The sequence below is a fragment of the Bos indicus x Bos taurus genome, chromosome 1, assembly GCF_003369695.1.
Source record: "Bos indicus x Bos taurus breed Angus x Brahman F1 hybrid chromosome 1, Bos_hybrid_MaternalHap_v2.0, whole genome shotgun sequence".
Lineage (NCBI taxonomy): Eukaryota > Metazoa > Chordata > Mammalia > Artiodactyla > Bovidae > Bos > Bos indicus x Bos taurus.
The window spans coordinates 75,026,945-75,037,858 of record NC_040076.1 but is presented as its reverse complement, the minus strand read 5'-3'; the positions used below and the strand labels follow the sequence as shown (position 1 = coordinate 75,037,858).

The following is a 10,914-nucleotide window of genomic DNA, read 5'->3' as shown; positions in this document are numbered from 1 at the left end:
TTACCACAAGTAGCTTCTAACTTAGAAGGTAATTTCTACTTATAACCAGTGTTCAATAAAAATTTTGACTCATTTTCCATCCATAAATCCAGTTTTGATTTTTTTATAAGACATAGCACTTTTTCAGTGACATATTATAAGATGCATTTTAAAAGGAAAGAGACTTCCCAAATAAATTTAATGTTAGAAAAAAATGTGCAAGTATTTTCTCTGCATGCATACGCATCTCAAGATTTTAATTGCTTTTTACTTCAGGAAGGTTGTGATGTATAAACATTTTACAAATTCGATCTCAAAAAACCAATGATTTGAGTAATCTGTGTTTAATGTAAAAACAAAACATTAATTTGTTTGGTTTCTCATATAATGCGTTTATTAAACATTTCAGTCTCAATAATTTCTTAAGATGTTAACATTTAATGGAGCCTAAAACCCGCTCTATTCATGGGAGTATATTTTGGACTTTTGAACAACTTTAAGAAAAAATTAATGCCACAGTCCTTAGGTTGTGCTTAGAGCAAAGACAAAAAACATCCACTCATTCTTTCCAACTAATAAAATGTCTAATGATGCAGTTTCTACTATGACATTATTTTAAATTTATTATCATTGTGTTAAATATATTTTTGCTTCTGTTACTGAAGCTCAATATATCATCTGTGAATATTAATTTAGATTTTAAATGTTGATTTTTAACTTGGGTTCCAGGAAAATTCCAGAAAAATGAATATCTGCATTTAGCACATTTTTTCTTGCCCTCAAGTATAAATTTTCAATCTGATATGATTTCCCAGGATATCTGTCAGGAAGTACAATTCTTTAAAATCCCTTTTTAGAAATAAAAAATAGCTATTTCTGCATCAAAGAAGGGATTCAGAATTACTGACATTCTGAAGGAGTGTGTGCTTTGATTATTGTTCCCACCTGTTTCTTTTTTATTATAAAGTGGCAACTTATACTACCATTAGAAATATACACTTATATATATGTATATGTATATATATAAAGTTTTGCATTCAAACCTCTTTATCTGTAATTACCTATGACGAAAGAACACAAATCAAATAAAAACTCTATAGAATATATCCTTATTTCAGAAGAATGTGTATATATACACATATATATTTGTAGAACAATCCACTGTTTTGAAGGTGATTTTGATTTATAAAATGCTATTTACAGGTTTATGACAGAGAAGTAACCTCAGCCTTCTTTGATACTAAAATAAGCAGGGGGTTTTTATGCTGGAGTGGGTTTCACCTGGTGCAGATGAAATTGAGCAACATCATGGAAAACCTTCTTGGAGCGTGACCTTAGAGATGAAGCCTTGAAGGTGAAATAATAGATTTTCTATTTCTGGGTTCACGTTGAAAAAAATTAACTGTTGATGTAGTCATGCTTCTCCACCAGGGAATTATTGGTCCCAAATTAGGACTGTCAAACTTTTCAACTCACAGTAAGATTCTTCATCCTTAACTTTTGTCTTAATACTCTCATCTCTTGTAGTGGTACCGCAGAACCACTCATCTGCATGGAATACCTATCAAGAGCATTGTCATTTTCTTTAGTAGAACAATTTTTCTAACAGCTATCTAGATTAGAATGAGGCCCATAAAGCATCATTATTTGTGTCAAATTAATGTCTTTTTATTGTGCTAATCCATAATAACTGAAAATGTGCTATGAAATTCATATGCAAAATTCAAAACTCAAACTATTACCATGATCAAGGATAAGTTGACTTGCTGTCCTCCAGTTTCCTGAAGCACAAAATCTCTGAGTTAGCCGAGGGAACTTCAGCACCATTTTGTTTCTATAGCTCAGACTTCTAGCTTAATCATTAGTAAGGTATATTGGCCAGAAAACTACTTTGTGAGATTCTCAAAAGTTTTGTTTTCATTCTTAAGCCCACTGATTTTGAAACATGTTATCAATACAATAAGGACTCAGAATAAGCACATTTTACCTTATACTTACATAGTCAATTACAAAGCTTTTGAAAGTCATAATTTTCTTGAGACTATCCCAATGCATTTAAGAAAAAAAAAAAAAAACAAGTTTAATTATAGGAGAATAAGTAATGGGTGAATTGAGACCCAGAAATTGGACGATGAAAATCAAGATAATTATTTTGCATAAACCTGAAAAGCAAACTATTTAAAATGGCTCATATTTTTGGAGGGAATAGAATAATAATATGTATATATTTGGTAATATTTAAAAAACCTAGATAATGAATACTGAATTCTTCTATTAAAGGCTTTACATACTTAAAAAAATAAGCAGCAGGTAGGCAAAAGTTCACCCTGTGCTCTAAACCATAGCTTTTGTCAGGTTAATCTGTTAAAGAACTTGAGATTTTCAACAATTTATTTTCTGAAACTAAGTATAACTTAACAAAGCCAATCTCCAAATGTTTCACCATGGTGAGCATTTGCTTAAATGATATGGAGAAACACAAAATACAAATTGGGTAGTTAGAACTGTCTCCAGTGCTTTCAGAAAGGGGGAAGCTGTGCATCCAGACGTGAAATGATAAACAGCCATTGTAAATAAAGGGAAGAATTTTGTTGGAGATTCATCTCTCTATCATATTCTCCATAATATCGAACTAGATAAGATATATTCTATCATGAAATCGTCAGTGTAATTGAGAACACTTTGTGAAACTGTCAACTGTGTCACTTGTAAGCTTGTGATGTGTGTATATGTGTGGATGTGTGGATGACCAAAAAGCTCAAGTCATTTTATGCTAAATGAGCCTGGGAGCCATTTTGTAGAAGCTTCCTTTTTATTTTTTCAAAAAAAATAATAAGACTTTGTGCTTATAATTTGATTGGTCCTGGAAGTGACAGGTGTGTTTATAATCAAGTTGAATCAAGAGTGACAAGGAGAAAAAGAACTAGAGCTGTATTTCTTTTTACAAGGGCATTCTTTTCCTAGAAGAATAACATTCTTTTATTTAATTTAAATGTCTTTATTTCTTACTTTTCAAATATTTTGATTAAACAAATATCCCTTGCAGACGTGTGTTCAAAATCCTTGCCGAGATGCATAACTTTTATTCTTTGCAACTGATTACACGAATTCCTTCATTTCATTTTCTGCTCACCTCCTGATAAGAGAAATAGAATACTTGGTGAAGGACACCGACCACTAATGATTGTGTGGAGTGAGGGAAATTACAGTGACTTTGAAAGAATACAGCAACCAATGACAAGGTCATTAAAGTGAGGGCCTAGAGATTCTGCAAAGTGTATATTTTAGGGAGTATTTGGAACAATACATGCTGGACGGAAGAGCTATAGGAGAAGTAACATGCTAAGTCTTCTCATTGATAACATCCATAAATCTGCATATATTTTTTAACATTCTGTTTTGTTTTGTTTTGATTTGGATGTCTCTACACCATTCCTGATTTGTAGGACCAAGAAGATCTATTTTTTCCCCAAGGCAATTGTATTCATTTCTTCTCTAACATTTCAGTATTCCTAAATATGCATTTGCCTAGTCTTACAGTTATTTTTTTTTTATTACTTTAAGTCACTCACACAAGTCGGAACCATGGCTGTTAATTCAGTATTATTTCTCAATGGCCCTTGAAAATCCAGGGTATAACATTTTCCTTCTGTGTTCTAGGAGACAGACTTATTTTCAATTAGATTTATAAATGAGGCTATCTAGCAACAAACAGTTTACTGGCTTCATAAGATAGTAAGTTAAGAATTTCACAGCCATGCCTCCCAATTCCTTGGTGAAGTTTGGAAAATGCTACATACAAGAAAACTTAGTAAGGTACAAAGGCAAATATTGATACAGCTTGCTTGCACCAACTTCTTAGGATTTATTTCCTTATGTAAAACACCTTTTCTTTCTTTTCTGCTGCAAGAAATGGTATAAAACTCTCTTCTAACACAGCTAGACATTTACCTACACTCTTAAAGGTGTCCACAAAGTAAAAAAACAAAAAAATCAGATCAAATGGTAAAACCACATAAGTTACATATCACTGCCAAGGCATGGAAACAACAAAGAATTTCCTAAAAGTTACTTCAATCTTAAAACAATAAATTTTTTTCTAAGTGACTAAATAAAAAAAAATGAGCTCCTGAATTAATACTTTTGAAAAAAATATGATAATCTTCTAGGAGAATCTGAAACTCTTGTTAGGAAGGAATGAAATCAGGTAATAGCACTAAATTCAACATATGACAATCCTTTGCATAAAACAATCTTAAATATTGATTTCAGGAATAAAATTTTAAAATAAAATTTTTCTTGATGTTAAATGATTCCTGGCTATATACCTTATAGGCACTAGAAGAATCTGTACTTCATACATGTTCAATGTTATGGTAAAAAAAAATCCTGGAAACAGACTGCAATTTTGTGTCAATTCCAAATGCCCAAAGAAAATACAAATTCAAAACACACATCACAGCATTATCCAGAGTTTAAGCCATTTAGGATATTACATCAATTTGTAAGTTCAATTCTCCAAAACCCTTTTCTTTAAGGTAATGACTTTATTTCATGTTTATTATATTTATGTCTTCATTACAATTAGTCCTCTATTAATAACAACACAGTTTATTTTAATGCTTGTGGAGTCTTGATTATTTTTTCCTCTGCTTTTAGGTGTGCTAATCTTTGTGCATGTGCATTTTCTACCACATTGCAACAGGCAAGCTTTGGTTCAATTTTCTTGTCCTACACAAAGGAAGATTTTGAGTGCAGAATCTTAGCCACTAGGTCCTGGGTTGCCATTTTATTTTCCTCTCCTTGGGTGGATTTATTGGAAGGAAATGGGTAAAGGGCAGGGGGAGAAAGGGAAGGGATGAGAGAGGGACGAAGGGAAGAGTTCTCAGCTATGTTGAATCTTGATTCACAACTTTGCCTCCATTCATGGTCGGTGTTCCAGAACTTTTCCTTGAACGCCCTTGTTTTTCTCCAATTTCATGTAGTGATGGCTCTCTGTACATACACACTGGAAGGCAAAAATCACATTAATTATTCACAACAATAGTGGACACCAAATTCAGCCTCAATAAACATCTCAGATTTGATTTTATTTAGTGTTCACTCTCATCACTAGCTCTTTTTCTTCCATGAAAACGAGTCTTAACTTAAAATATTTAATGGATACACAATTTTCTTCTAGTTCTATCAGTCACACCCTTTTAAGTCTCCCAGAGCTGCAGACATATAAGTGGTTTCTGTTTCCTTATAGATAAGGCTTAATAAGTTTTTGCTGTCTACTAACCTATGTAACAGGATTTTTATCTAGAGTTAGAGGAGACATCAGGAGTATAACATTTAAAGGGAGGAAAGAGATACCTTGTTTTTCAGACTTTAGTCTGTAATCTAGTTCTGGTAGGGAAAAAAAAAAACCTCTTATTTACATGATCTTTTAATCTTTACCTTACTACAAGAAATATGATACTGTTGTATCAATTGAAATTTTAGTGCCAAGTTTCAGGGTATCCTATATAAGAAATGATAATAGGAGACAGAGCAGAGAAGAAAAAAACAACACAGTTTTTCCAATTTCTTCATATTTCCCTCACCTAAGGTAATGAACAGTCTGTGGCTTCTTAGTTATTCATCAATAGGAAATATGATTATGCAACCTTGAGATTTCAGTTTGCATCTATATAAACAGTTCTTTTTATCGTCTATTGTTTTGTCTGGCTCTAAAGCTCAGTCATCTTTGAATTATCGCAGATCTTGCTAGATTACTGCATAGAAAGAACAATGTTTTTCAATTCACAGTTACTCTTGTAAGATAGTATCTATCAGCATATTGAGTACATTAAAACAGATTCATTTTACTGTTGTGAGACAAATGTGACTGTATATGAGCATATGAAATATTTACTTAAATATCAAGAGATAGTTTCATCCTTGACTTGAACAACAATTGCATACCCCTATCTGTTGAATCGGAGAAGGCAATGGCACCCCACTCCAGTACTCTTGCCTGGAAAATCCCATGGACAGAGGAACCTGGTAGGCTGCAGTCCATGGGGTTGCTGAGAGTCGGACACGACTGAGCAACTTCACTTTCACTTTTCACTTTCATGTATTGGAGAAGGAGATGGCAACCCACTCCAGTGTTCTTGCCTGGAGAATCCCAGGGACGGGGGAGCCTGGTGGGCTGCTGTCTATGGGGTCACACAGAGTCGGACACGACTGAAGTGACTTAGCATAGCATCTGTTGAATAATCACTACAATACCTTGGCCATCTGAATGTTATTTCCAATCAAATTGCTTCTTCCTATAGGCTTTGCCCTGGGACTAGAAACCTGAGCATGGCCATGAATAAATAGATGTTGTATGGTGGTTAAGAGCACCCATTTGGGAGACACACTGTCTGGTCCACTTCCACACTTAGCCACTTTCTAGCTCTGTCCAATCGGACACCTAGTAAGCATCTAAAGATGTATAAGAAAAATGAAGAAGCTGATCTCTTCATGAAAATTCTGAATAAAAGATTTCAGAGAACACAGTGATAAACTGTTTCTACTGAAGATACATTCTAAATACAAAACTAAATTAAGAGAGTTAAGAGACAAGTAAGTTTCTCCTCAGACTAGTTCAATGATGAGGAGATAGGTTTCTTGCAACATCTCAGTAGGAGGGCTTCTTAAATGTTCATGTGCATTTGAATCACATAGGGGTATTATTAAAATGCAAATTCTGATTCAGAAGATCTATAATGGGCTTAGATTCTGCATTTTTAGTAAGTGCCCAGGTGATGCTGATGCTAGCAAAATCTGAACCACACTGAGGTTAGTATAAAATATATATAAAAGCATGTTGATTCAGTATATCATACACAAGTATTATATAGATTTTAAAATGAGATTTTAAAATATTTTAGTTACTGTACTGAATGACCCCTCCAATATCCTCAAAGGACTAACTACCTTTGGCCTCACTAGCAAAGTGTACAGAGGAAATTAGTTTAGAAAGAATAGATCCTGTAATTTTCAGATAGTACCAGTAGGTAATTCAAGAGTCTGTTTCTTTTACAAAAGGCAGAAGATCCTTGTGTAAGATTCTATTGAAATCTTGAAATTCTTCAAGCCTAATGTCTCTTACATATATTTCTGTTATAGGGAAAGTGTCAAAATCCCCCAAACTAAATAATATGTTTATGTGTGCAAAATATATAACCATGTGTTTATAACTGGTTAGTGCACATGGGAATCCAGAAGATGTAATGAAGTGATTGGACTGGAAAGCAATTTATATGATGCCATAAAGCAGTTTTTCCTTACTCTGTCACCTAATCAGCTGTGAAAATCCCCAAACCTGACCTGGGGCTTCCCAGGTGGTGGAAGTGGTAAAGTATCCACCTACTAATGCTTCCCTGGTGGCTCAGATGGTAAAGAATCCTCCTGTAATGCACGAGACATGGGTTTGATCCCTGGGTTGGGAAGATCCCCTGGAGGAGGGCATGACCACCCACTCCAGTATTCTTGCCTAGAGAATTCCCATGGACAGAGGAGCCCAGTGGGTACGGTCCATAGGGTCACAAAGAGTGGAATACAACGGAGTGACTAAGCACACAGCACAGCTAATGCAGGAGACGCAATTGATCCCTGGGTCAGAAAGATCCTGGAGAAGGAAATGGGAATCCACTCCAGTATTTCCTGCCCAGAAAATTCCATGGACAGAGGAGCCTGGCGCCCTACAGTCCATGTGGTCACAAAGACTATGGACTGCTAAATCAGTCTCAAAGAATGAAAACATCTAATAAATTATAAACAATAGATTTTTGGCATGCAAATTTCTAAACTTCAGTTTAGAGACACAAAGAATATTACTCTTAATTTCCATTAAATAATATATTTTATAATTTTTGTGCTTGAATTTCTTAGTGTTGTAATTTCTTTTTAAAGTTTCCTTCTGGCATAGACTCTACCCAAGACATTTGTTTTTAACTTTTATCTTTTTTTGCTATTTCCCACTTACATATAAAATACCTAAGTTGTGACAACACAAAAGGTTGCCATTATAATTATCATTGCAAATAACTTTACTAATAATGTAATCCTGCTGGCCATCCAAGTAACAAGTCCCCAGAGTTTTCCAAGTTGGCATCTAAACTTTTTCAATTTCTAAAACAGTAAAAGTCACCAGTGTCATAGCAAAGTGTGCAACTTTCTCTTTTTTAAGGACAGTTCAATCACAAATTTTCCTTTTTTTCCATTAAATGAAGTAGTAAAATTCCAGGTTTGAAAAAAACTGTTCAAACTAGCTGGAAAATTAAGAGTAATAAAACAAATAGATTTCAGTTAATTTCTTGGGCTTCAATTTTCATTGTTACTTTCAGGCTCTCAGATTCCAATCAAGGGGTATAAATCTCAATCAAATTTTAGAATTAAAAGGTAATTAAATGAATATGATCTAATTAGAAAGCCAAGAAAGAAACAAAACACTTCTCCTCCCAATATAACTTTCTTTGATAGTTGTATCAACACTCCATAACTGTGCTATTCTGTCTGAAAGGTACATAATAAAATGATGACACAGAATACAAGAAGAAAACAAAGCATAACTGTACTATAAAGTGCATTATGTGTCCAAAATATAAACCAAAATTACTGTAATGTATACAATAATCACAATGATAATCTCTAAAATTTTCATGCCAAAAATACATTGTATATATTTTTTTAGATTTTTTTTAATACTTTCAGACTGATTTACCAGTCCATATTCAGGTGATGAAATTCCAGCAGGGCTATTTAAAATCCTAAAAGATGATGCTATCAAATATGCAAATTTGGAGAGGCCAGCAGTGGCCACAAGACTGGAAAAGGTCAATCCTCATCCCAATTCCCAAGAAGGGCAATACTAAAGAATGTTCAAACCACCAGACAATTACATTCATCTTCCATGCTAGTATGGTTATGCTCAAAATCCTCCAAGCTAGGCTTCAGGATTACATGAAGAGAACTTCCAGATGTTCACGCTGGGTTTAGAAAAGGCAGAGGAACCAGGGATCAAACTGCCAACATTTGTTGGATCACAGAGAAAGCAAGGGAATTCCAGAAAAACATCTACTTCTGTTTCATTGACTACACAAAAGCCTTTGACTGTGTGGATCATAACAAACTGTGGAAAACTCTTATAAGAGATGGGAATACCAGACCATCTTACTTGTCTCCTGAGAAACCTGTATGTGGGTCAAGAAGCAACAGTTAGAACCCTGTACGGAACAACTGACTGGTTCAGGATTGAGAAAGGAGTACAATAGGCTGTTTATTGTCACCCTGTTTATTTAACTTATACGCAGAGCACATCATGCCAAATGCTGGCTGGGTGAGTTAAAAGCTGGAACCTAGATTGCTGGGAGAAATATCAACACCTCAGATATACAGATGATACCACTCTAAAGGCAGAAAGCAAAGAGAAACTAAAGAGCCTCTTAATGAGGGTGAAGGAAGACAGTGAAAAAGCCAGTTTAAAACTCAATATTAAGAAAAAACTAAGATCTCGGCATCCAATCCCATCACTTTATGGCAAATAGAAGGAAAAAAGGTGGAAGCAGTGACAGATTTCCTCTTCCTGGGATCTAAAATCACTGCAGATGGTGACTGTAGCCATGGTATTAGAACATAATTGCTTCTTGGCAGGAAAGCTATGACAAACCTAGACAGTGTGTTAAAAAGCAAAGACATCACTTTGCTGACAAATGTCCACATAGTCAAGGCTATAGTCTTTCCAGTAGTCATGTGCAAATGTGCGAGCTGGACAGTAAAGAAAGCAGAGTGCTGAAGAACTAATGCTTTCAAACTTTGGTACTGGAGAAGACTCTTGAAAGTCCCTCGGAAAGCAGGGAGATCAAACCAGTCAGTCTTAAAGGATATCAACCCTGACTGATGCTGAAGTTAAAGCTCCAATACTTTTGGCCGCCTGATGTGAAGAGCTGATTCAGTGGGAAAGACCCTGATGTGGGAAAGATTGAAGGCAGAAGGAGGCGAGGGCGACAATGATGAGATAGTTGGATGGCATCACCAATTCAATGGATGTGAATTTGGGCAAACTCTGGGAGATGGTGAGGGACAAGGAAGCCTGGTGTGCTGCAGTCCATGATGCAGAGTCAGACACAACTTGGGGACTGAACAATAAGAAGTCAGTCTTACTCTTTGCAACCACATAGACTGTAGCCCACCGGGCTCCTCTGTTCACGGAATTAATCCCTTCAATAAACCTATTATTTCAGAGTCTTCAAAGCCATTTATTTATTTTCATAGTCAAAGTGTCTTTAAATGAATTGTAACAACAGACAGAATTTTACATTTAACCCTAACTGGGATTAACTGACTTCTCAGTCTGAATGATCACAGAGGGATGAGATTCTCGTATAGAACCCAAGCTGGCATTTGATTGTGAAGATTTTCCTGGATCTTGCTGGAAAGTACCAAAACCTGCCCAGGTGGAAATTCAAAGCCATTTTAAATTGACCAACTAAATATAATAACCAGGTGAATAAAGTAGGTGAGAAATTCCTATCCTCATTTTTTAAATATGAAAGAAACTAAGTGACTTCCCTAAAATCAGATGGTGAATAGTAGCAGAGCCAAATGAAAGTGTAGGATTTCAAAGTCCTAATCAAAATTTCTTAATAAAAGCACAAAAACAATTAATCAAATAAGTGATGCAAGTAATTGTCTTATACCAGACAATTTTAAAGTTATTTCCATACATTAATCTAGATCCAAGCTGGCCTCATTTCTACTAAATATCCCTAATGTCATCAAAAAATGGAAATGAAAACAAATTCAGGATGCCTATTTAAAAAAAAATAGGTAATGAGTGTTGCCAAGTAGGTGGAGGAACTGGAAACACTGTACACTGATGGAAGGAATTTAAAATGGACAGCCACTGTGAAAAACTAT

General features: G+C 34.9%; 1 protein-coding gene across 3 annotated transcripts in view; it reads right to left on the bottom strand.

The window, feature by feature from the left end:
* Positions 1–307: 307 nt before the first annotated feature.
* The window catches only part of FGF12 (fibroblast growth factor 12), a 620,602-nt gene continuing 609,995 nt past the window's right edge, over positions 308–10,914 (bottom strand). For all 3 annotated transcript variants that reach the window (XM_027538353.1, XM_027538348.1, XM_027538344.1), the window contains one exon: positions 308–4,987. In XM_027538353.1, coding sequence (XP_027394154.1) covers positions 4,869–4,987 — 119 coding nt within the window. In that variant the 3' untranslated portion in view covers positions 308–4,868. The remainder of the gene's footprint in view (positions 4,988–10,914) is intronic.